The sequence below is a fragment of the Pararge aegeria genome, chromosome 11 (genome assembly GCF_905163445.1).
Source record: "Pararge aegeria chromosome 11, ilParAegt1.1, whole genome shotgun sequence".
Classification (NCBI taxonomy): Eukaryota; Metazoa; Arthropoda; class Insecta; order Lepidoptera; family Nymphalidae; genus Pararge; species Pararge aegeria.
The window spans coordinates 17,694,318-17,721,796 of NC_053190.1; the positions used below are offsets into that span (position 1 = coordinate 17,694,318).

General features: G+C 36.5%; 1 protein-coding gene across 7 annotated transcripts in view; it reads left to right on the top strand.

Annotated features, from left to right (window-relative positions):
• LOC120627573 (nesprin-1) overlaps positions 1-27,479 on the top strand; it is a 233,921-nt gene that overhangs the window by 193,748 nt on the left and 12,694 nt on the right. For all 7 annotated transcript variants that reach the window (XM_039895576.1, XM_039895578.1, XM_039895577.1 and 4 more), the window contains 3 exons: positions 1,103-1,229; positions 23,226-23,450; positions 24,893-27,205. In XM_039895576.1, coding sequence (XP_039751510.1) covers positions 1,103-1,229; positions 23,226-23,450; positions 24,893-27,205 — 2,665 coding nt within the window. The remainder of the gene's footprint in view (positions 1-1,102; positions 1,230-23,225; positions 23,451-24,892; positions 27,206-27,479) is intronic.

Consider the following 27,479-nt stretch of genomic DNA (forward strand, 5'->3'; position numbering starts at 1 on the left):
TTTCTACCGTGGGCAGAAAATCTTTTTCTCCCCGCTAAAGTATCAAATTGAATCGTCTCCCTCAGTAATAATAAACTTTTCTTATAGGGAATAAGAGAAGTTTATTATAACACGTACGCACGTACGCACGTATCCGTGCTTTGGCAGGTGGACACGTTAATTGCATCAGTTTTCGGCGGACATAAATTTCACTGTAATGCAATGCAAATAAGATCCATTTTATTCCCATGCTCAAGTGGTTCAATACTCGAAAAGGATCCCTCGATTGCGAGCGGGAAAATTCTGTGAGAAAGTGAGAAAACCATCGGCTGTAAACAGAACAGCACTTTGTAGAGCATGCAAAAAACACGTCCTACAAAGTACCGTGCTGTGTCCCTCAACCTGAGGCATGGTTGATTAGCCTTCAATAAATAATTTTGACAGCCGAGTGGCGCAGTGGGCAGCGACCCTGCTTTCTGAGTCCAAGGTCGTGTGTTCGATTCCAACAACTGGAAAATGTTTGTGTGATGAACATGAATATTTTTCAGTGTCTGGGTGTTTATCTGTATATTATAAGTATTTATGTGTATTATATTCATAAAAAAATATCCATCAGCTATCTCAGTACCCATAACACAAGCTACGCTTACTTTGGGGCTAGATGGCGATGTGTGTATAGTCGTAGTATATTTATTTATTTATTTATTTAACACCGTCAACCTTTGCAGCAGAAATAATCATGCCGATAGTACTTCCCCGGACGAGCTCGTGTCACTAAAAGCTCTAGAATTTCTACTATACTATACTAAATTACTACGACAATTCACACATCGCCATCTAGCCCCAAAGTAAGCGTAGCTTGTATTATGGGTATTAAGATCACTGATGAATTTTTATGAATAATATCCATAAATACTTATAATATAAAGATAAACACCCAGCACTGAAAAACATTCATGTTCATCCCACAAACATTTTGCAGTTTTGGGAATCGAACCCACGGCGTTGGACTCAGAAAGCAGGGTCGCTGCCCACTGTGCCAGTCGGGTGTCATTATCACCAAAATGCTTATGATTTAGGTACTTTATTTGCGATATTTATTTATTTCTATCCTTTTTTAAAGGTACCACAAAGCAGTGGATCTCTGGAGAAGATATCGGGAAGCGGCTGCGGCGGTACGTGCTTTCGCCGATCACCACGAAACCTTCCTTCACGCTCTCAGACCCAACGACGCTCCTGAAGCTGCCCAGGTAAGTCTTCTTTTATCTTCTTCTTCTGATTCGTGCACTCTTGACAGAGTCGTCGTGGCTACTGTGAAGAATTGCATGACGTTAGGCTTTAATGGATCGCATGGCTTCCGGCGCGAGTCTTCTCCACTTTTGGCGGTTGGTAGCGTTTCGGAAGCATTCCACCGCAGTTGTCTGGTTGAACGATTTCACTGTATCTGACAATCGAGTAGGGGATCGCCCTTTTTCCACAGAATTAGGAACATACAGGATCCTCATTCAACCATTATTATGTCCTAAAACAGAGAAAATGCTCCGCGAACGTCTCACATCACTAGCGCGGAATGTTGCTAGCTCACAAAAATTTTCCCTTTATGGTAAACGTTAAAAAAAAATAAGACCTAAAATAATGACTAAATGAATAAAGGGAGTGTTTTTTGATGCTTCAATATTAGTCGTGTACACGGTTTCTAAATGTTCGTAATTCTGTACCTTTTTTCTTCAACCTGTCCTTCCACCACCAATCGTTCAATTGACCCCTGATTCCTTGAGATGCGGACAAAGAACTTCAATATTGGTAACTCCACCGTCGACGTAGGTCTTTCCTTATTCATTTTAATGTAACACTTTTATATGAAAGTCACTTATATATAGGTTCAAAGAAGAGAAACAAACCTTTGCCACATCTCTGATTTTACGTATGTACCTATTTTTAAGAGATAGCAATAGCGTCTCATTTATCCTATTATATTTATTATAGTTGTCCGGAAGTTCCTTAATTAGGCTTAAAATCTACGCCTCAGTTTGATGGTAGAAGGTGTTAACATATAGAATAAACAAAAGCGTCAACTGGTTGACAGAACGACTATGTTTGTGTACTCATCGCCATAAAGTCATTGACATTCCAGCGGACGTAGGAGTGTAATCAAAATGGCGTGCGCATGCAAATCCAGCGCAATACGGTTTTCGGCAAAAAATACAGACAGTGAATCACTTGACCAGCGAGTAGGTATTGTGACCACACTTTTCGTACCTACTCAGTAAACCGAAAATTTTTAACTGACTTCTTTTTGTTAATCGTCTACAATTTATATTAACCAGTTAAACTTTTGACAGTAACCTCGCCTGGTGGTAAGTTGTGATGCAGTCTAAGATGGTAGCGGGCTAACCTTGTAGGGCAGTAATATTCAATCATACGATATCCATACCCACAATTAGTCATTGCGACATCGTACCAGAACGAAATTAATGAAAAGAGTGCCATAAGTACGAAAAAAAATCGTAATCGCAACTAAGCTAATATTGCTTGGTTGATACTTATTGAAAAAGTAAGCGCGAGAAGAATTGCGTTGCACTATTTTAAATTTTATAGTATATTTTTTTGGAGTCATACTTTCCTTTAAGAAGATACACTGTTTTGGATTTTTTTTATGCTACAAAAGTACTTAAATCGTGTTTTGAACCGCGAAATGAACTAATCTGATGTCTTAAAAATATCATAGCCATCATCATACCTATGACATCATTTCAAAGATACAAAGCTTTTTAATTAAAAAATAAATATAAATAAATAAATATACTACGACAGTACACACATCGCCATCTAGTCCCAAAGTAAGCGAAGCTGTGTTATGGGTACTAAGATAGCAGATGAATATTTCAATGAATATACTACACATAAATACTTATAATATACAGATAAACACCCAGACACTAAAAACATCCATGTTCATCACACAAACACTTTCCAGTTGTGGGAATCGAACTCACGGCCTTGGACTCAGAAAGAAGGGTCGCTGCCCACTGGGCCAGTCGGTCGTCAAATATTTTCTCCCATTGCCCAAAAACTGAGGAGCCCGGGACGCTTCGGGCTTGGCCGGTCACCCGGTTGTGAAGCTTGGTTGATAACAAAGATTCACAACCGAGTGATTATGGTGAATTCTTAGTTCACAAGTGCTGTGTTATTTATTTATTAAACATATGTTTCTTGTAAGTTGCATGTCAGCCTCAAGAAATCATCATTAATAAATAGATAATGACAAAGTAGCCAGGCATTATGACTATGTAAAAAGAAACAATAGATTTGATAAGTAAGAATTTAGGTACCTACTGAAATAAAAATAAAACATCTTAGTGTCAAGGCTTTGTGTCGCTCAACTGGGACTACCAAATACGTCTACTGAGGTTTCTATTATTGCAACTGATGTCATACCAACTGCTACTATATGTGCCTTTAATAACATTTATTCTAAGCATTTTTTCATCACACTTGCTCGTAACGAGAACCTTATTACATCGATGTAAGGCTCGTAACCCGATTGAGATTAATTTGTACATTACTGCGAGTATTATGTATGAAGATGCCGGGTACTACAGACTATTTTTTTAACCAACAAACAGGTTTTATGCGGCTAAAAATGGTAGGCATTTACTTACATTAACCAATATTGCGATACTGCGAGACAAGAATGACTAAAATCGTCGTATGGAACGCGTATGGTACATCGTTTGTTTAACTCTCGGCTTTCTTAGCCTCATTATTATCTTTTAACTCAAGCGCCTAATACCGCCTCGACTCTTAAATGCAATGTTACCAAACTAGATTCATAATGTACTATGATATCCTACTGCTGGGACACAGGCCTGTTTTCACATCTATACCAATAACAAAGCTAATCAACATCGCGTTACCATACCTAAGATTTTGAGCAGCGGGCGGGCGACCTGACGCGGTAGGTCGTAGAATAAAATGTTTGAACATCTTCGTTGAGTAGTGAGGAGCGCTGTCTTATAAGCGGGAAGTCCTGGGTTGCGATCCCCGGCAGGTGCCTTATTCCTGAATTTAGGTACTCCGGTCTTGCTGGTGGGTTCGACCAGAAGACAAAAATTATATCCCCCGATTACATCCTCTGCCAAGGGATATAATTAACGTGTCCACATGCTAAAGCACGGGAACATGGAATAGGAGAAGTTTACACCCGTTTACTATTACACATATATTATTGGGATTTCCACTTGTGGGCCAATGCTCTGAGATTTGATAAAGCTGTCAAAGTAGATACATTTTTATCCTTTTCCCGGGGAGATGATTGTCTCCCGCCCATGCTAGCCGTGCTGGTAAAGTTTTCAAATCACCACGTGAGCGCAGCCGCGGGTCAAAGCTAGTAAAGTTATTTAGCTCGGGTTCACACGCCTCTCTCTGTTTACACAACGGATACACCTTGTAATGTAAATGCCACCGATTTGTGTTGTACTAACCGTAAACCTGTTATTATATTGGCAAACTCAGGTTATACAGTTTACTTAGGACATCAAAGCACAAATACTGCCGACAGGCATTCTAATCTCACTAGGTCTCACTAGTCCGCAGGGGATTTTGTTTCATAATTATCAAACCATCACCGGCCCACTACATTGCACAGGTCCGTTATAAAATATTAAATGAATGAATGAATCATAATTCGTTTAAAGGAAATTGCATACAATTTTACAATAAACTACCAATTCACATCTTGAAGATGTCTCTTAAAAAGTTCTTCTTGTTACCAAATACATGTGATTCAGAAACGTCGCGTAGTCGGGTCAGTGACTGCGCTAGAGTCATGGCTCGCGCCCTGCATGTTGCTGATGATAAATCGAACGCGGCACTTCCCTCTAATAAAGCCAGACTGCTCAGCACTGTGCCAGGAAGGTCGTCACTAAAATATTATCATTAACGTCATATACCGGCACACAACAATGCACGGGTCACTTCCCACAATGAGAAGGAGTTAAATCCACCACGCTGGCCCAGTGCGGATTGGTGCACTTCACACACCATTCAGGAATGTAGATTTCCTCACGATGTTTTCCTTCACAGTTGAAGCAAGTGATATATTTAAATTGCCTAAAACGCACATTACTTAGAAAAATTAGAGTTGCGTGCCGGGATTCGAACTCGCCCCTCGAAATTAGTCTAAGTCCTACCCACGTTTGACGGCCGATTGGCGCAGTGTGCAGCGACCCTGCTTTCTGAGTCCAAGGCCGTGGGTTCGATCCCCACAGCTGGAAAATGTTTGTGTGATGAGCATGAATGTTTTTCAGTGTCTGGGTGTTTATATGTATATTATAAGCATTTATGTATATTGTTCATAAAAATATTCATCAGTCATTTCAGTATCCATAACACAAGTTACGCTTACTTTGGGGCTAGATAGCGATGTGTGCGTTGTCGTAGTATATAAATTATTTATTAAAAAGAAAAAAAAGTTCTAATTAATTACCCACTGGGCTATCACCGCTTTAATGTCCAATAATACATACTCTGTTCTTAATAGAATTTCTGATCCTATTGATTGCACCACCTACCTCTTTTCTATGTTTTTTCCTTTCACACCTTTGGTTGCCTGGAAGAAATCGCTATGTAGCGATAATTCCACAAAAGTGTACTCTCTTGCTTTGTACTCGTATTTATATCTCTGTACAATAAAAGTGTATTCATTCATTCATTCATTCATACAATTTCTGGTTTAGTCGTTATCGGAATTCAGTGAAAAGCATTTTACGCTCTTAACCAATTTGTTTCTAAATCAAATAGCAGCATGGAATAATTTTAAATTAGAGAGTATCAATTATATCCAAGATATCGTGGTAAATTAATATTTTGCGCTCTCAAAACTTTGCTGTTTTGTTAATTATTATTGCTTTTTGATACTTTTCATCATCATCATATTACCGGTCCCCCCACAAGGGAGAAGGGGTTAAGGCCGCAGTCCACCACGCTGGCCCAGTGCGGATTGGTGGACTCCACATACCTTTGAGAACATTATGTAGGACTCTCAGGTATGCAGGTTTCCTTCAACGTTGAACTAGGCGACATTTAATTACTTAAAACGCACATAACAGAAAAAAAGTTAGAGGTGCGTGCTGGGATTCGAAGTCGGCCCCCGAAGCCAAGTCGAGCTGCTACCCACTGCTCCTATCACCGCTTACTTGATACTTTTACTTAATACTATTTAATCTCAAAGGCGTGTTAAGTCCACCAAGACGAACTTGGCCATTTTGGTGGTATACAGCCTATGCCCTTCTCATTGCGGTAGGAGACCCTACTGGGCCGGTAAATGTCCCTATCCCTATCCCTACTAATATTATAAATGTGAAAGTAAGTTTGTTTGTTACGCTTTCACGCAAAAACTACTTAACCGATCCTAATGAAACCTTGTACATTGTATATTTGGAAGTGTTAGAAGTAATATAGGATACTTTTTATCCCGACATTAAGCTCGGTTCCTTTGGGAGAGGGGATGAGTATTTGACGATTTTACACCATAACTCCGACAAATAATAACCGATTTAAATAATTATTTTTGTACTAAAGAGTACAAAAATAATTATCACAGAGATATGTGTTTAATTTTGCCCAAACTGTGGTTGGAGATAGAGAACAGAACTCCTCAGCGGACAGCAGCAAACCCCTCATTTAAGGCTTAGCGATACTGAATACTTTAATTTTTTTTAGATCTACAACTAAGTTTTGCCACATCAAAAAACAAAATCAAACGCAGACGAAGTCGCGGGCAACAGCTAGTATATACATAATATAAAGTGTTTTAGGCATTTCTAAACACCTAGGTTCCTCCCATTAAGCTAATTAAAAATATAAAAGTCACATGTCAATAATTATTTTAAGATAAGTAGGTACTTAATATTATAAAAGTATAAGTAATATGCTAGAAGTATATTGTAAATACTTGTTTTTAAATTATTTTCTATATAGATGTTTGTCGGTTTGTTCATAAGTAATATTTGATTTGTCAGAAAGAAGAACCTAACCTAGAGAGTTCGCGCTATGGGAAGGACTGCACCTACCGATTTTATCTGTATATTATAAGTATACATTCAAAAAAATATTCATAAGCTATCTTAATGCCCATAACACAAGCTACGCTTACTTTTGGGCTAGATGGCGATGTGTCCTGATATGTTTAATGTTTTAGTTTAACCTAACTTTTTCAGTCAGGTAGGTAGACATATGCTACCAAGAAACGGAAAATAAAATAGGATGTTATACCTTGTAATATAAAATTCGTGCCTCATGAAGCTAAGCCGTATCCGAAACTTATCACCTGAATGAAGCGAAAACTCATAATTAGCTCCAACGAAATTGCGTTTACTTAATTAGTGATAACGGCCATTATGATAAGGCGTATAAACCAACGACAAGCCAGTAGCTCTGCCGGCGTCCAACCGGGTGGACGTCGATAAGCGAGTGAAATTATTTAATCGAAAAAAAAAAAAACTCTACAAAAATTACGACTTTTAAACGAAAACCTTCGACAAAAACGAAATTAAAAATAAAAACTAAAATCCGCCATATTGGTAAACTATAAGTCGGATTTCCAACTTTGAACAGATAAAAAAACGCGCGAAAATTCAAGGTCTTTAAAGTGACATCAGTGTACCTGAATGCAGCCAAGTTTGTCCCATGCATAGTTCCGTTTGATTATTTATTTATTTGTTGCCGTGTGAAAATGCGCATTCAGTTGATTCCAGTGACTATCTTGTACTATTCTGGAATAGTCTAGAATTTTTTCCATGTAGATTAGTCTTCAAAATAAAAAGTAAATATGAAATTAGGTACTGGGTTAATTTTCGCTGTTGAATATTATATATTTTCATCATCTTAGATCTTATTGATCTTCTTTCAGTAGCCCGGAAGGGAGTGACATAAATTGATTCTAACGTAATATTTACCGCAAGTCCTCTGTTTTATATCCATAAAATCGATTTCCTATCAATTTAATTTACAGTTAGGCCGATTGTTTGTTAAACTTCGTACCCTCATGAGTCAAATGCGTGTATTTATTTAGCTGCTTTTACTTCCTGAAAGATTACGCTATTGTGCTGTTTTTCACTGTGGAATTTGTAAAGAATTTGATAAAAATGTTTACCTTCCATTATTATATACACGCACAGATTATGTGAGCGAATGATTTTATTTTATATAAAAGAACAGTTACATAATAAAAGAACAGTTTTAGCTTTCTGTAATCGGCTGTAATGAAAAAAATATTAAATTCGTAAACTAATTAACTAGAAAACAGATATATGTAAAAGCCGGAAATTGGATACGGTTAAAACGCGTCCGCAGTACACACGCATTTCTTTTTGTTTAGCCAAAGACTTTACTAATGGCTTTGTAGATGAGCATCTTGATACCAACTTTTCGCGGCCTAGTTTTTAGTTTTATGTTTAGAAGGTGCTTTTTTTAATTTGTCGTTTTTTTGATGAGCAAAGATAGGTAACGATACAGCCAAGTCGCAAATATAAAAAAAAACTTTCTATTTCATCGTGATGGATATTAAATTGAGATTTAAAAAAAATTGCCGTGTTTTTATATTATTTTTATATTTAATTTATCAGAGTTAGTCGTTCTAATATTGGGAAAGTCAAATAAAATTACGGTGAATTATTCTAATTAGAATTATTCTATTTATTTTTTGCGGGTAATTCGTCTAAGTAGCGAAATGTAGTTCTGAAAAATAATCAAGTGCAGTGTCAATATAGTGCCAGAGTGAAACATCATTTTTTTGTGATTTACCTAAATGCTATCAGACAAGTAATATGTGGCAGACGTGTTGTAATTAATTTACAACATGTCACTTCAAGAGGTGAGTGATAACTTCTCTAAGGTCATATCTGTTGGGTCGTTTATATATCACACAAAATATATATTTATAACGAGGTTCTCGGCTTATCACATAAGTATTCGATTTAAAATTAAATTCAGCCGTTAACATTGCTATGACCATACTCTTTGAATAAACTATCTAACGCATGAGGAATTAAGACTGTTAGTTCCTGTGATTAGAGGCTTCAAAAAAACAACAATACAGAAAAACTCTTTCCTTTAATTTCGTCATTGAAGATGAATAATTTTTTGTCCAACGTTGATTGATAGAATCAATAACGTAATCATAGAGTCATTTGAAATTTTCAGATTCCACTAGTAGTTTATTGTACCTAACATTTTGTCAAAATTAAGTTGATTAATTATAGATCTAAGTATCTACTACTATAGGTTTTAAAGTTAGTGATAATATCAGTTGCCCGATTTACTAACTTTCTACCCAGTTGCCAACTCGTAGTCTTCATACAGAATGCTTTAATTTGATAGCAACGGTTGTCAACTCATTGCATATTTTGTATGGGCATAACGGGTTGCCAACTATTGGAATAATAAGTTATTCGAGCTCCAGAACAGCTTAGAAATAAAATACAGACCTTCTATATAATTTATTCGTATGGAAAATACGTAACTGAGAGATACAAGATTTAAAATGTAGGGTATCTTATCTGTCATAAAGGTATATGTTTTACTATTTTTGACAATGAATTTGTATTATTATCTACTAGTATCTAGTGAAGATATGAAAAGATATGACAGATATGAAATAAAGTATTATATTTAGCTATATTATAAAAGGGTCCATGTGTGTGTCCGTATACCGATTTCAGAGATCGCATGCAATCAGGCGATTACAATCGCGTAAGTTTTGCACGAGTTTCTTGCTATACCATCCATTTGGCGGCCGATTGGCGCAGTGGGAGCGACCCTGCTTTCTGAGTCCAAAGCCGTGGGTTCCATTCCTACACCTGCAAAATGTTTGTGGGATGAAACATGAATGTTTTTTAGTGGCTGGGTGTTTATCTGTATATTGTTAGTAATTATGTATATCTATCTATATATATAAAAGAGAAAGTGTGTGGGTATGTTCCGTATAGGATCCGAAACGGCTGGACCGATTTCAATGAAACTTTCAGGGAGTAATCCTGTAAAGTTTGGGGACGATTGGAGCACTCCTATTTTTAAACTGTCAAACTGTAAAATTCAGCTTTTATTTACTATGATGATATTCTATTGTTGGGTGTACATGGGTGTAGATAATGATCTTCACCCGCTCGATAAGAGAATAGAAGAGAATGAATACCGAGAGAAATAAATGACTTAATACATTATGAGACTTAAATTAAAAATTTAATGATGTAAGTTTATTGTTTAAATAAAATAAAGCAAAATCTAGCCCGGCGAAGCGGGCTGGGTACGCTAGTTTTTCATAAAATTCATCAGTCATCTTAGTACCCATAACACAAGCTACGCTTACTTTGGGGCTAGGTGGCGATGTGTGTATTGTCATAGTATATTTTTTTAACATTATAAATAGTACGTACCTAGTAGCAGTAGAGCTTTTTGAAACAGAGCTCGTCTAGGTAAGAACTACTGCCATGCTTAGTTCTGCCGCCAAGCAGAATTGTTGTGTTCTGGTATTAAGGACGATGTGCTAATCGATTTACGGGCTGATGTATTAAGTTTCTCTCTCTCTTCTTTACCAACTATTTGCATTTACTACTAGTTGAGATTCGCGGGTCATCATAATTATTATATTATGAGTACCTGCAATCCACATAAAGTATTTAGTTAAATAAATGTGGTCTGGTCTGGTGGGACGCTTTGGCCGTGGCTAGTTACCACCCTACCGACAAACACGTGCCGCTAAGCGAGTTAGTGTTCCGTTGCGATGTCGTTTATAAACCGATTAGGGGTATGACTACCATAACCCCTAACAGGTTAGCCCGCTACCATCTAAGACCAGTTATCACCAGGTGAGAATCCAGTCAAGGGCTAAGTTGTAGTAGAATAAAAAAAAATGTACCTACCTAATAATGAATATTGAAATCAATTATAATATTGTTACTTTCGGCCACGTCTCAGGTTTATACAGTCTTGTTATTTTCACTAAATACCTACCTTGAATCCAAAAGATTAATTACCATACAAAGTTAACTTAATCGCCAACAGTTTGTCATTACCTCGGCAAGGTCATTTGTAATTGTTATCTACTATCTATACACAATACAAATAAATGAAATGGAAGTGTTTATCACCATCATCATCGTTTTAGTTTCTAGTTGTACCCATGGACGTCCACGGATGTACTATAAAGGATTACCAAGTGTTACAATAATTTTATAAAGTGGGTAAACAATTAAACAATGCCGCCAGCATCTTAGGAACTATGCCTCGCTGCGGTGGTTCCGAAGACGTTATAGATTTTATTTAGTTATACATAGTTTATTTTAGGTTACATTTATAAAACAAATGTTAAAGTTGTATTTAAATATTAAACTTTTGAGGACTATAAATTCTTATTTGCCAGATATTTTATTAAATTGATTAGGATTTTTACACATACGCTGATAATTCTTATTAAATTGATAAATATTTTCTAAGAAATAATTAAAAATATATTTGATTCATAGTCAATGTTCATGACATTTGTTATATATACGGGTCTACGGCATTTTCGATACACTTCAGTTCTCTATGGACTCGAATGATGCTAAGATCTACCGGTGTCTTATTCGTTATTACAAGTTTAAAAAATAACCAACTTTATTATATCCGTCTAAAGAAATTTCTGCCTGTTTTTCCGGCTAATTTTCAAAAACGGTAAATCAGAATTAGTGAAATTTTCATTGCTGTCCTTAACCTGTCCAATCTGTCCAGTGAAATTTTCATTGCTGTCCTTAACCTGTCCAATCTGTCCAGTGAAATTTTCACGTTAAGGACTTTTTATGAAGCGATGCACCTACCTAGGTTATTTTTTATACCAGAAAAAGACAGGACCGATTTCCGAGTTTTTGAGTTAAATAGCATACTCAAACACTTTCTAGACCTTTTAGAAGAAGAAGTCACGGGTAGCAGCTTGTTCAATTAATTTTTACTTCCTTACTAATAACATTTTAAATGCGAAAGTTTGTTTGTCCGCCATTCCCGCCCTACCGATCGACTTGATTTTTTGTATAGAATTTGTTGAAAGGACAGAGAGTAACATACTTTTTACCCCCGGAAAACAAACGGTCTCTCGGGATTTGTTTGTTTACTTGAACGCAATGATCTCAGGAACTACTGGTCTAATTATCATCACGCTTAGATCAATAGGAGCATTAAAATGTGGTCAGTGGATGGCTACGTATTTCCGTGGTGTTACCTGGTACAAGGTGCGGTGCCAACTGAAAATCAGCGCTGTATGCACCCACTGGTGCATGCAGCACAATGCTGAGCTGGCACCTTTTTCTAGGTTGTGCCACACATAACATACGTGGTGTCGTGAATATTGTAATGTGTGGCGCAACGTAAAAAATAAATTATTCTTTCTTTCTTTCATAGCATCAATGAAAAATTTCTTCCTTTCCTTCTTAGTTTATTCCTTTCGAGAGCTTTCGTTAGGTGCGCTGCGTAAACGGTAACAGTTTCGGTAAAATCATAAGTCCGCGGCAGCATATGTTTATCTTTAAGGTTGACTTATACGCGGACGAAGTCGCAATTGACCGTTAGTATACTAAATATCAACATAATTATTGTTTTTCCGTGGTTTTCCGTGAACCATGGATTAATATAAATGTACCATACCTCATGACATCACCTACCTATAGATGTTGTTTTAAAACGATTTGAACGCAGTTCTCATTTATGGTTACGGCAACTTCCTATGTAAATAATGTTATAACTTCAAACTTAGACCTAGGTATTTATGTAACAAAAAGTTAAATGAATAAAACTAGCTGAAGCCTGCGGCTTCGTCCGAGTTTTTGCCGTATTTTTACAATCCCGCGCGAAACAATCCGTTTTTCGTGATAAAAATTAGCCTACGTCTGCAATACAACATCCCCCGGGAATCTGACACTGGTGGTTTTTTCGGGATAAATAGTATCCTATACCCATATCCAGCATGCAATCAATTTACCTATGTGGTAAATTTCATTAAGATTATTGCATGAGTTGAGCCTGATATAGGTAACAAATAAACACACTTTCGCATTTATAATATTAGTTATTGACCACGTAATCTTAAAGATTATAAATATATATCCCTACTAATATTATAAATGTGAATGTAAGTTTGTTTGTTACGCTTTCACGCAAAAACTACTGAACAGATCATCATGAAACTTGGTACACATATTTCTGAAGGTATTAGAAGTGATATAGGATGCTTTTATCCCCAAAATAAGCTTAGTTCTTTTGGGAGAGGGGACTAAACTGTTTGATTTACACCATAACGCCGTCAAATGATAAGCGATTTAAATAATTACTTACTTTTTCATATAAGAATACACAACTTAAAAATTTCAGTAGAATTTCACCTAAATTGAATGCCACATGTCTTAACAAAAACTAGTATATATATATATATTTAAGTTTTTATTTTTCGTTTGAAAATTTATTTTATTTTAACTTTTTCTTTAATTTAATTCCGAGTTGTGTACACGTACTTTGGGTTTTAGCTTAGCAAAAAAACTTGTTATTATTAATGTGTAGTAACCTTTATTTATTACATGTTTTGTGTACCTACATATATATCATTATTAAAAAAAAAAAAAAAAAATAGTTTGTATAGACAAACATATCATAATATATATAGTGTGTTTGTTTGTAACCCAGTTCCGTGGGAGGTCGGCGCAGTGTTAATTGTGAAAACAACTGAAATTCGTAGGCCCATAACAATGCCCATAATTAGCGGCGCGCTAACTTGCCAAGGGCAGCCTTCCTGCTTTCACAGACCTTACAACTGCATAGAACTGGCATTCGCTATTGTTACAATAATTTTGTGAAGAGGGCATCGCTATCCCTATACCTACTTCCCTATCGCTATCCCTACTTCCCTACTTCCCTACTTAATATTATAAATGCCAACGAAAGTTTGTTTGTTACGCTTCCACGCAAAAACTACTTAACCGATCCTCATGAAACTTTGTACACATATTCTTGGAAGTGTTAAAAGTAATATAGGGTACTTTTTATCCCGACATTAAGCTCGGTTCCTTTGGGAGAGGGGATGAAAGTGTTTGACGATTTTACACCATAACTCCGACAAATTATAACCGATTTAAATAATTATTTTTGTACTATAGAGGTTATAATATGCGTTAAATTTTGCCCAAACTTTGTGTAGATCTGATTAATGTGGTTAGAGATAGAGGACAGAACTCCTAAGCGGACAGCAGCAAACCCCTCATTTAAGGGTTAGCGATACTGAATACTTTGAAAACAAAATCAAACGCAGACGAAGTCGCGGGTATAGTTAAAATTAATATCTACACCAAAGAATTAAGAACATACAGAATCCTTGTACTAATATTACTACTGTGTATGTAGTGTTTCTAGACCAGGCGGATAGTCACTTTATATTATTTAGAAGTTGACAATAATTATTTTACCTCTAATGTTTTAAACGTTTATCATAAAATGGGAAAAAGTTAGTTTATTCATATATGGTGTTTTTTTTACTTCATCCGAATCGTTAGAAACGTTTCCATGAAACACGAAATATCACTATTTACAAAAAAAACTGCTATTTGATTTTGAGCTGTTTTGTTTTTGCTTCATCATATAGACCCATTACCGGCATAAGCTTGCACTTGGTTTCCTACCAGGGTATGCAAACAGTAGGAAAAATTGCATAAAACGGCAAAAATCCTCCCGCTATACGAGGCATACATCAATTTTAGGGTATGCAGTGCTTTTGTGCATGTATGAAGTGCACGCCACTGATTACCGGCCCACTATTTAACGTTAAGGCCATAATCCACCAAGCTGGCCCAATACGGATTAGTGGACTTCACATACCTTTGAGAACATTATGTAGAACTCTCAAGCATGCAGGTCGAAGCGAGTGATATTTTACACATTAAAACTGTGCGTTTAACTTAGAAAAGTTAGAGGTGCGTGCTGGGTTTCGAAGTCGGCCCCCGGAAAGTGAAGTCGAGCTCCTACCTACTGCGCTATCACCGATTCGCTTTTAGTTTCGCTTTTTTTGCTTACGGGGGGGAAATCTTCTTCATAGATACCCGACCTCAGTGTAAGGTTGTTTTATGTTGGATATTACCTAATAAAACCTCCCTAGGTGGCCATCCTCGGCATATTTGGGAGGCTTAGCCTGCCTGTACAGAGATTATTTGAGTTATGGATTTTTATTTTTCGAAATTCAATAACCATTATGTGCAAATTCGTTAAAGACTGGAACCGGTTCGATAAAGATTCATTGAACTTTGCTATCTGACGCACTTTCAATGAGACTGGTAACCTCGTAACGCTTGCAAATTGCTATTTATTTCTATACACATCGTTTTTAATATTCATTACCTAGGCAGTAGGTACCTTCTTCAAAGTATTATTATATGAAATAATAGAATGAAAAATAAACACGAAAACAGACTTTCTATTAATAACTAAATGAACTTGCTATTAATATCAAAATGAAGTCTGATTTTGTGTAAGTGTTATTAATCTGTAAAAGAATTATTTGCCACGAAACATTGAATTCAGACTTTTTATTTTTTTATTATTTTTTTTATTTTTCTTATTTTTCTTATTTTTAATTACGACATACCGCTACTACACCTTATAATTCTATCATAGTGTACATATGACATTCTTATAATTAATTTTTTTTTAATCCTTTTTAATATATTTGCAATTGAGTGGTGATGTACAGTAAATTAAGATTTGCTTGTCATAGACTGCAACTAAATAAATTGGAATTTTTATAAATTTATTTACTGAAGTGGAAACTTCTTTCGTCATGTTAAGCAATTTTTGGTAGGAGTTTTGGGTACTGGTGCGCGTTACCGAACTAGCGTTACTGTCAGTACTAAACAAATTGAATTAATTATCACCCATTTTTTATTTATTTATTCCCTATTCGATGAAATAAGAAACGTACTATTTAAGTTACTGGTAAATATGTACATAAATGGTAGATTACACATATCCGAAATAATTAATAGCTCATAACATTAAAAGTCCACTGCTGGGCTAAATAATAAATGCCTCTCGCAGTTGGAGGTTTTGCCCATAATCACCTCGTATGGTAGACGGTTTGTAGATCGCAGTAGATGATAGTAGTTAGCACATTGAACGCTACCCGTCCTCCGTTATAAAATTCGAAAAATTCAAAAATTCATTGATATCAAGTGGGCCTAATTTATATGCACTTTTGAAACGTCAAGTGAGTCTGTTTGTAACCACCGGTTCGGAAGGCAGATTCCACTGAGAAGAGCCGGCGAGAAACTCAGCAGATTGCACATTTCCAACATCATTTTATAGTTCAACAATCTTTAGAATAAATATATATTACCTTAGTCGCCTCGTACGACACCCGCGGGAGCAAGAGGGACGGTGACAACTGTATTCAGATCTGCCGGCATAATCTAAATATGATTATCAATTAGTTCTCCGATTACTGTTACGAGAACTATAAAATAAGTTAATTAATGTCAGTCGTGTCTAAGACATTATGAAAATTAAGCTTAATTTGCTATACTCAAAGTAACGCCTGCTTCTATCCAACGTGGCTAAGACCATCTTAGACACGTTGGATAGAAGCAGGCGTCTTAGTAAGACGTTAACCATTCTTTGTTAGTGGTTATAGAATAGTTTTAATTGTGGCACGCCGTTGCTTTGGCCACAAATTCAAACTCTGGGCCATGATCGATAAAAACTACGGGTGTGGCGAAATTGCCACTGATTCAATGGGACTCTGATGTGTGGTAAATAAATCCTTCGTCTTAATTATTGACCAAACTAATCGAGAATTGAGCAGGTAAGTATATCAGTGAAATTAAACTTTGCCAGTTCTTACCTTCCAAATTATATAAAAGTTACGTTCTTCAAATTCAATATTATTATTATAATTAATTTATATTATATACAAAATATTTTTCAATGCTACATTCGCTTTTATAATATTGTTTGCAAGCAACAGATAGTACTGTTAAAAACAAAGCCCATTGTTTTACCGTAGTATCGTACCGTAATATCGTGATAGGTATTAGACGATTTGGAAAATATAAATTATGTACTTTATTTTTTATCAGATTATATTTTGGTTAGCATAAATCTACATTTTTAAACAGGAACTCCGAATTAAAAATATTTATGCAGCTTACGCGATTGATTATAAAAAGTGAAATATACCCGTCCTGTCTAAGTCATTCATCAGTCATTCAGCGGTGAATAGTTTTAATTGCGGCGCGCCCTTGCGCGTAGACATTCAAACTCTGAGCCATGATCGATACAGAGGTGTGGCGAACTCCCCTTGTGATTCACTCAAGACTCCTACTGTAAGGACTTCTGCTGAAGGTTTTTATGTACAAAAATGTATAAACCAATACCTATGCGTATATAAGTAATATATAAAATAATAAAGTAATATATAATAAAGCTGAAGATTTTGTTTGTTGGTTTACTTAAACGCGATGATCTCAGTAACCACTAGTTCCATTTTTAAAATATTTCAGTGTTGGATAGCCCATTTATCGAAGAAGGCTACAAAAGCGTGGCACCAAAACCATTGTATTTCAAAATCGGCGGTTTTTGCCTCCTTTTAAGACATTTTAACTTGGATAAAAAAGGGGGAAAAATAAGCGCGTCGTAACTTTTAAGAGACAAGGTCAAGGGGATGTAAGTCTGAAATAGGTTTAATAGAGAGTGCCTCACAAAGCCGTAAAAGGTGTTTGGAGTCCACCAATCCGCACTGGGCCAGCGTGGTGGACTACGGCTTTAACCCCTTCTCATTATGGGAGGAGACCCGTGTCTTGTATTGGGCTGGTAATGAGTTAATATGAGAAACTCTATTTTGCATAGTTATAGTTAAACAGCTAGTTTAGTTTTTTGGCATAGTTGAAAGGACATAGAGTAGCATAAACTACTTTTAAAACCCGGAAAATAAATCACGGACAGTTGGACAGACAGACAGATGGACAGACGAGCGGACGGACAGCGGAGTCTTAGTAATAGGTTCCCGTTTTACCATTTGGGTACGGAACCCTAAAAATTATCTTCAGAGAAATTCATCGCAGTCTATTTAAGTATTAACTCAAACTGTTCAAAGCCGAATCAATGAATTGAAAGCAAATTATAATTAGACGCGCATTTTACGTGTAAACTGTTAGCAGCTGCGATGAAACGTGTTTTAAAATAAAGCAGCATTTTTATATCTTTCAGGAGACGTCAATCGTTAAATTCCTCGCCCAAAATAACACAAACGTTTTTGTTATCTACGGGAACCTTTAGAGGGCTTACTTACATCATTACAATACCTTTTAGCACAATTTAATTATTGCACTATCCCGTTTTCTCTAATATGTTTCTTCAAACAAAGGTTGTCTGGCTTCAAGCGATAAGACCGCCTTTGTGCATATGTATAGTTTTTATTTTTTTGTTAACCTGATTTTATATTTGAATGTGCAAGAAAGACTTTTTCTTCTTCTTCTTCTTCTTCTTCTTTGGTAATACAACACTTTTGGCCCTATTACAGCCGATTGGCGCAGTGGGCAGCAACCCTGCTTTCTGAGTCCAAGGCTGTGGGTTCGATTCCCACAATTGGAAAAATGTTTGCGTGATGAAAATTAATGTTTTTCAGTGTCTGGGTGTTTATCTGTTTTAGTATTTATGTACCTACATCTTATATATATAAAAGGAAGTTGTGTTAGTTACACCATTTATAACTCAAGAACGGCTGGACAAATTTTTATGATATTTGATTTTTTGGATTTCTCTTAGTCCGGAATAGGATAATAAGTATTAAAATATAACATGCATCAAAAAAACAAAGATCCGCGGTACGAAGTTCGCCGGGACAGCTAGTTATTCATAAAAATATTCATCAGTCATCTTAGTATACTCATAACACAATCTACGCTTACTTTGGAGTTTGGGGCTAGATGGCGATGAGAATATCTTTATTTGCTGGTCTTTTTAGCTCTTACAATTATTTGTCTCCCATTACATTCAACTTATTGAATAGCATGCAAACATTTTTTAAATGAAATTAATATGAATAAAATTTATTACAGTTTCATGTAAAAAAAAACAATTTAATTACGAGATATTAATATGAGGAAAACAAAAAAAACATTACAAATCCATGTCAAGAAATAAGTAATTATATATAATAGAATCACAGTATGTCAGCTATATTACAAACCTTTAAAAGATGTCATATCAATAAATGTGTGATATTTATATATTTATGTTTGTTATTAAATTATGTAACAGTGTGAGTGTAGAGGTATATTTATTTCATCCGATGACGTCCACTGCTGGACATAGGAATGTTGTGGGGCGTTCCAATCTCCACGATTCTGGGCCGCATGTATCCAGCGGTTCCCCGCAACTCGTTTGATGTCGTCTGTCCACCTCGTTGGGGGCCGACCAACGCTGCGTTTACCGGTGCGGGGTTGCCACTCCGGCATCTTGGGACCCCAACATCCATCGGTTCTCCGAGCTATGTGCCCCGCCCATTGCCACTTCAGCTTCGCGACTCGTTGGGCTATGTCGGTAACTTAAGTTCTACGGATCTCCTCATTTCTGATTTGATCATGTAGATACTCCTAACATAGCTCTTTCCATCGCTCGCTGAGTGGGTCTGAGCCTTGATATGAGGACCATAGTATATATTGATTTATTATTAGTTTAAAATTTCAGTCTTATAAGAAGGGCACATACATTTTTGTCCCCTAATATGCCCATTTAGGGATTGAATTCTCCAAAATCCTTTCTAAACGGATGCCTACGTTCCAAAACTATATGGGCTAGGCTATCTGTTGATAGATCACTCAGTTAGTCTCCTACTCTAAATATATTCAGTCTAGATTTACCTAAACATTAGTATCATAGTATGAATACTTAACTATTGTAAAAATGCTAGCTTAGCAAACTCTATTAGAAATTTCACCTTGATTTGGTTCTTTTGCAGCGTTGCAACCCGCTTTAAATGCTCAGGTATTCTGTAAGAACGATTGACTGAAATAGCACTTTCTAATTAGTTCATCGTTCTACTTACCCAATCCATCATCTAGTATAATAATTAATGGTCCAACATTTTTACATCTCTTGACAAATTCATTACCGCGATGGTTTAGTGGTGAGCTCGTATTCGAATCACGAGGCCACGAACACTTTTCGCCTGGAGGGGATTTCCCGTGTTCGATTCCCTACTCAAGCCAGAAGAATAATAAATAAATATACTACGCTATCTAGCCCCAACGTAACCATAGCTTGTGTTATGGGTACAAAGATGCATAAATACTTATAATATAAAGATGAACACCCAGGCACTGAAAAATATTCATGTTCATCACACAAATATTTTTCATATATTGGGAATGGAACCCACAGCCTTGGACTAGAAAGCACAGCACCCGTTAACGCCCCTATAGGGCCAAAAGTGTTGTATTACCAAAGGCATTGGTGTTTTTCTCATTTTTCTGATGTAATTCCCAGAATAATTCTTGTTTAGTAGTATTATTTTTAAAGTCCAAATTCAGAGTAAAAATATTAATCCAATGCCTACCGTGTTTTCTTTTTTCTAGTTAGCATCAATTTATTTAGTCAAAAAGAAGATACTATTGTAGCGTACAAACAAGATTTTACTACTACTTTAACTTTGTACGATCGTTACTTATGTTTGGATAAACCACCTTGATGTAAATTGACAAATAACAATAATTTCGTGAACACAATATAAACACAGGAACCTTTTCCAGTTTTCGTTCGACCTTTTTTCTCTAACAACTCTTTGCAAATCCCACTACCATAAAGAGGTAATATATAGCCAAATAATGTGGCTTTATATTGATGAATTAATTTTTAAAATCCTTTCAGTAGATCCAGAGATTACCCCTTACTTCTTCACAAACTGACAAACTTTACCTGTTTTTAATATAAGCGTAGATGTAAAGATCACAATGAGAGACCCTCAAATGGAATACAATAAGATTAAAATTAAAACCTCTCTGTTAAGAATCACTTTCACGACAATTTTGGCAAGGGCACGCGAAAGTGGAAAGTTCTCTTGTATCGCATTAAAACTGCGCACATAATATTTGTAGCCCAGTAAAAGGTAAAGTAACTGAGAGCTTAGCTAGGGTTGCTCGACGTACCCCAGTTTTGTTGGACATACATTGACACACACACACACACACACACACACACACACTCACACACACAAGCACACATACACACACACACACAAACACACACGCGCACATAAACATACACACACACACACATACACACACATAACGAACCGAAAGTTATATAATTTGTGAATATCAAAATTCAAACTCAAACTATATCATATCATCAACCCAATACAGAGCGCGGGTCTAAAATTAACGAACTATGATAGTGTCCTAATAATAATCGGTGTCAATAAACTATATGATTTCATTGCTATTTCATTTGCTTCAGCATAGTGAAATATCGGTTGCTATGTTTAAACCACTCTCGCATCGATTGAAGTGTGTTCACATTATCATAAATACCTACACATGAAATGTATATTGTATGGCGCCGATGTAATGGAATCAATAAATATTAACGAGTATTGACTTTGATATGAACCAGCGACGCTGTCTGGTGAACTTAGACCGAGCGGCAGACTCCTCTTGCATGCTCACGCAGATTTCTTACCTGTAGGTATTAACTAATATAAGCTATGTTATATCTTTAAACGAGCAATTCCTGTATATAATTATATAATTGGAATCTCGGAATCGGCTCCAACGATTTTCATGAAATTTAGTATACAGGGGGTTTCGGGGGCGATAAATAGATCAGCTAGTTTTATTTTTTAGGCTCCTCGCACACAAGCAATGTAATTGACAACATGCAGGATATTATCAATAACATATAGAGTGGAAGTATTGGTAAAAAAACTATATTTATATTATCAATAATATTGACCGTGTGCGGAAGCCTGAAGATAAACGCAGACTATATAAAGTGTTTTTAACGGTTTCGTTTTCCCATCTTTCTACCCGGCCACACTTCCCGTGGGAACTTAGTACGTAGAAACAGTTTGTGATATTTTGAAATCATTCCATCAACATATTATAATTGGGGGGGGGGGGGGGGTTTGGTTTGTAGGATTTCTACTCACTAAAACCTTCTCGGTAGCCAGCCTCATGGCTCAACACACTGAAGCTGAATTAAAACGAACTTATTTTCTTAAGCAGGTCTAAAATTTTAAGTAGATCGTTAAAATCGTGGAAGTAGTTTTAGACTTCATCCATTACATACTAATGTATACATAACTAGCGGTCCCTCGCGACTTCTTCTGCGTGTAAGTAAACCTTAAAAGATAGATATGTGCTGTGGCGAACTTTTATTTAGAACTTTTAAAAGGGAACAACTTTGTCTCGCATTATTTTATCGAAACTTTAAGCTTTTTCGCAGCGCACGCGGCGAAAGTTCTCGGAATGACAAAAAACCTCAGATTTTTTCATTGGTGCAATGCTGCTATTGGTTTAAGCATGATGATTTATATCATACCATAGCTTTCCTAAGTAAACGGGCTATCTAAAACTGAAATAATTTTTCAAATCGTACTAGTAATTCCTGAGACCCTCGCGTTTAAGGATACAAACAAACAAACTCTTCAGCTTAATATATAAACTTACTTTGTTTGTTTGTTTGGGTTTCAATTTTTCCTCGTTATGAAATTGATATTGCTTAGATCAACCAGTTACCAGAATTTCCAGACTCTTCTGCTAAGCTTCCATGCGATCCAGCAAGGAAATAATGAATCTTACTATGTTATGGAATTATTAATAATTTAATAATAACTATATAATGAAGTATTTCCTTTATAGTTTTATCAAATCCCGATAGGTACAGGAAAAGCATGTAAGAACTAGGTTAAAATTACTCAGTTTACAAACTATAGGTACATAAATGAATAAATAGGTTGTGTGTATGTGTTCATTCCTATGAGGAAAGTAAGTACTAGGTAAATGTTAGGTACACTAGCCTAATAAAAAACGGTTTGTCCCTACCCACGGTTTCGTTTTTAATTTTTTGATGGCATAATATGCTTTATAATTGTGACTTATTTATAAGAAGTATATGGCTTCGCGGAATTTACTTTAATCATTATCACTAATCACTAATTTACAGTTTAAATTGTTTTACAGGCATGCTTAGAACAAGAAGCACGTGTAGCAGAACTCCGTTCACTGGCCGCGAGGGTTGCAGCGGAAACTGGCTCCAGAGCCCTACAAGCTGATGCCGATGCGTTAGCCAGGAGGTTGCAGCTGGTGGCAGGAGCTGTCCAGGCCTTGGCAGACCTGGGAGAAGCCAGGCAGCTGGCCAGAGCCAAAGCTCAGCACGCTAAGGAAATGTTCTGCGATATGAGACAGGTTGGTTAAATTTTATGCTTTACCATCGCTTCTATTCTACTGCTCTTACAACCAAAAAGCACTGTAGTAAAGGGCCTGCTTTCCGGAAAACTAGCCTCCTTAATCATCTGCCAAAATCTTCTAATAGAACAACATAAAATAGATCTTTATTTGCATAAGACACACATTTACATAGATGCCATTAAAATATGAATTATGAAGTCACAGATTATTGCCATTAGCTTGCGTGCAAAGATTACAAACCATTGATTGCAATTAACACTTAAAATAAAATAAAAATAATGCAATTTTAACCATCATCAACCGATAGACGTCCACAGCTGGACATAGGTCTTTTGAAGGGAGTTCCAAATTCCACGGTTTTGTGCTGCTTGTGACAAGCGGCTCGCCGCTACGCGCTAGATGTCGTCTGTCCACCTCGTTGGGGGTCGACCAACGCTGCGCTTACCAGTGCGGGGCCGCCATTCCAGCACCTTGGCACCCCAACGGTTCTTCTACGGATCTCCCCATTTCTGATTTGATCACGCAGAGATACTCTGAGCAAAGCTTTCTCCTTCGCCGTGACCATCTTTCAGAAGCATAGGTCATCAGGACATGTTCGAACAGTGCATGTTGCCAGTGATAACCTATGTAATTTTAATACAATACAATCAAGCGTCAATAATAACTAGAGTAAAAAATTCATCAAAAAAAAGAAAAGCTTTCTTTTTATTTAACGTAATACACTCAGGGGTTAATAGATGCTAGGGCTAATAAATGTTGTGCCAATATAAAACAAAGTGAACGTATAACGGTGCCTGTAACTGTATTGTTATGGTGCCCAGTCACGCATTATGTCCGAAATAGGCTTGGCATTTCCATGTAGACGGGATATGACATGCCTTTTTTGGGTGGAGGAGTAAAGAGGATTAAAAACGATTTCTTTATTAGCTAGCGTATAATTTTAATATTATGAGTATGGCCCTTTTAAAAATAAAGTTTATTTTTATAGAACCATAAACAATATTTACCAAAATCAAAAATTTAAAGCCTAGTTCTGACCTTGAAGATAACTGAACGCAAAATTTATGCGCAAAATGCATTATAACACGTCTATATCAACATTCCTAAATACTGTATTGACAGTATATATTGGGCTGAAATAGAATATTTCAAATTACGTTCCACATTATGTTACGATTTGAATTGCACAGAAATTCAGTCAAAATGTGAGTTTTGAAATACGAGATGTACTGTTACTTTTAATTCCGTTAAAATATCTCATGGATCTGTTGGTATCTTTCAGAATTAGGTGTATAAATGAAAGCAACGTACACACTTACATGTGTATAATATATGAAGATCTCAGAATACTGAACAAAATTCTGAGATGAAGTTTGCATACTTGACTTTGACTAATTGAGATTTCGATGATATAATTAACTCATTTATTTTTGTTACAGGATCTAACTCCAGTCCAAGAAGACAGTGAAATAGTCGAGGACAAACTGATAGCTTTACGTGCTAATCTCATTGCACTTGGCAAGAGCGAGGCTGATATTGCCCCTGCCAAAGCGGAACTACCAGACATTGATAGGGACGTATCAGATGAACACTCGATTGTGAGAATACTGGAATTATGGCAAGCAATGTTCAGGGACACCTTCCTTCACTATCACAGACTATCTACAGCTTTAGTTAGATCTGGGGACGCTGCGACTGCTTTGAGATTATGGAATGAGTATCTCTTAGACTTACAGTCATTCCTTTCTGGTTCTGTACCAGCTGACTATGATAACTTGACAGAACATCGTCGACTATGTCGGGTCCACAGAAACTTGTTAGCGTCACAAAGATCAGTACTCATGAATGAAAACAGGGAAACCAAGAACCGTGACCTAGCAGACAAATTTGACACACTCACTAATCTTCACAATGAAACTTTAGCTCGAATAGTTGAAAGACACGATGAGGTGTGTACAAGAATTGCCGCCTGGGATGAATATAGAGAAATTTATACAGAACTGCTCAGATGGCTTAAAGAAATCGAAAGGGAAAAAGAGAAGTTACAATTGAGATATGTTCATATAAAACGGATACACAAGATCTTGGCCAAAATACAGAATCTCACGGATAAACTACCCGAAGGCAGAAAATTAACTGAAAAACTGTTAGGCGACCTTAAATTGGTATTGGAATTCACAGAAGATACTTATGGAGCCTCGGTTAGAATGGAATATGCGGGAATAGTTAAAAGGGTTGATAATTTACAAGCTAGTCTCGACACGTGGCGTGACTTCCTAACTCGAATACTTGGACTTATCGGTGAATATGAAACATTAACTGGTGACTTGCAAAAATTATATTCTAAAACACAAAATGACATAATATTGTACTCTGATGAGGACCGTCTATCTAGACCTCAGCTCAAAAAAGCAATAGATAAATATGCTGATTTGAGGAAAAAGATAGACAGGACAGAAACGCAAATAGAAGCTCTTAGCGTTATCCAAGAACAACTAAAAGAATGCCTTAGCCCACAAGATATAAGAATAGTCAACCAAAAAGTCTGGCAATTGCGACAACAACGAGCAGATTTAGAACACCAACTTTCTATTATAATTCATAGGCTACAAGAGCGGCTAGAAATTTACACAGTATTTGACTCCAGACTAAGTCGTTTTGCCGAATGGATGTCAATTCTTGAATCTCGTCTCGAATCTACAACCTCGACTAGTGATATTGGAGCTTTAGATCCTCAGGACTTAATCAGAAGAATAAACTCAGACGTTCAAGCGGAAACTGCTATGAAAGAACGCGAATTTGAGTGGCTCGCTGAAACGGGTAGCGCTTTAGTTGACCTATCTAAGAAGGATGAAAAGTCTTACAGCAAAAATACATGTAAACATCTCAAAGATATGCAAGAGCGCTGGCACAGACTACAAGAGACAGGAAGAAGTCGAATTGCAAAGATCAACGAATTGCTCGAAACGATTACTCAACTTGAGGAACGTTTGACTGAGATTAGATTAAGGTTACATACAATAGAAGCTAACTTATCGTCGCCTGTAATACTAGAACACTTAACGGCAAAGGCTGTTGACAGTAAATTCCAAGAACGTGACGAAATACATAAAGACATAGAAAGTGAAAGCGGAGAAGTTGGCAAAACATTAAATCTCTGCGAGCTTATATTTAATGACCCTGACGTTCTCAAAGGTAACTTTGATCTACGCAATTTACACACAGGTGTTGATATTATAGAGAAAAAATGGAAAAACATTTGCGATATGTCTGAACAACGCAAAAAAGCACTTAAAGAGATTCGTAAATCTGCCGAACTCGCCAACTCTCTCCTACCCAAATTGGAAAAGAAACTGGATGCGATAGAAAAGAGAGTTGAAAAAATTGAGATGCGTAAACAACGGGGCGAGGCGGAAGACGAGAGCATATCCAAAGCTGTCACTAAGGATTTGGATAATTTAGAAGGGGATATAAAGAAGTTAGAGGATGCATATAGTCGAGTGGCTTCTGCAAGAGGTATTGAACTACGTGGTTCCGGAGCTGATGATGCAGCAAGACTAAGAACTGCAGTAAGACGTTGGCAACAGCTTCGTGGAAGAGTAGACGCGGCTGGAGCGGATGCACATAGACAGTTTGTAGCAGCACATGGTAAAGCAGTTGTGGCTTTGGCTGAAGCTGATGTTAGATTGACAAGAGCCTTGCACCTCGCTCCAACTCCCACTGACACAGTCGCCACTCTCAGAGAGTTAGATGTAAGTATTCAATATAATATTAAGTATTTGCGAAAATTGTAAAAAGTTTTAAACTTTTTTTCTTAAGTTCACAAATTATCAACCTTTTCCCCAGATCTGACACACTTTTTTGATAATTGATTATGATATTGGTTTAACGATTAACGCTTTCAAAAAGGTCATTGTCTGGAATTAATTAAATATCAATGTTCACCGTTTCTTTCTTAAACAGAATCTTAAAAAGTCACGTAATAACATTCTAAATCACGTATTTACTGTAGTTATGTCGTTCATA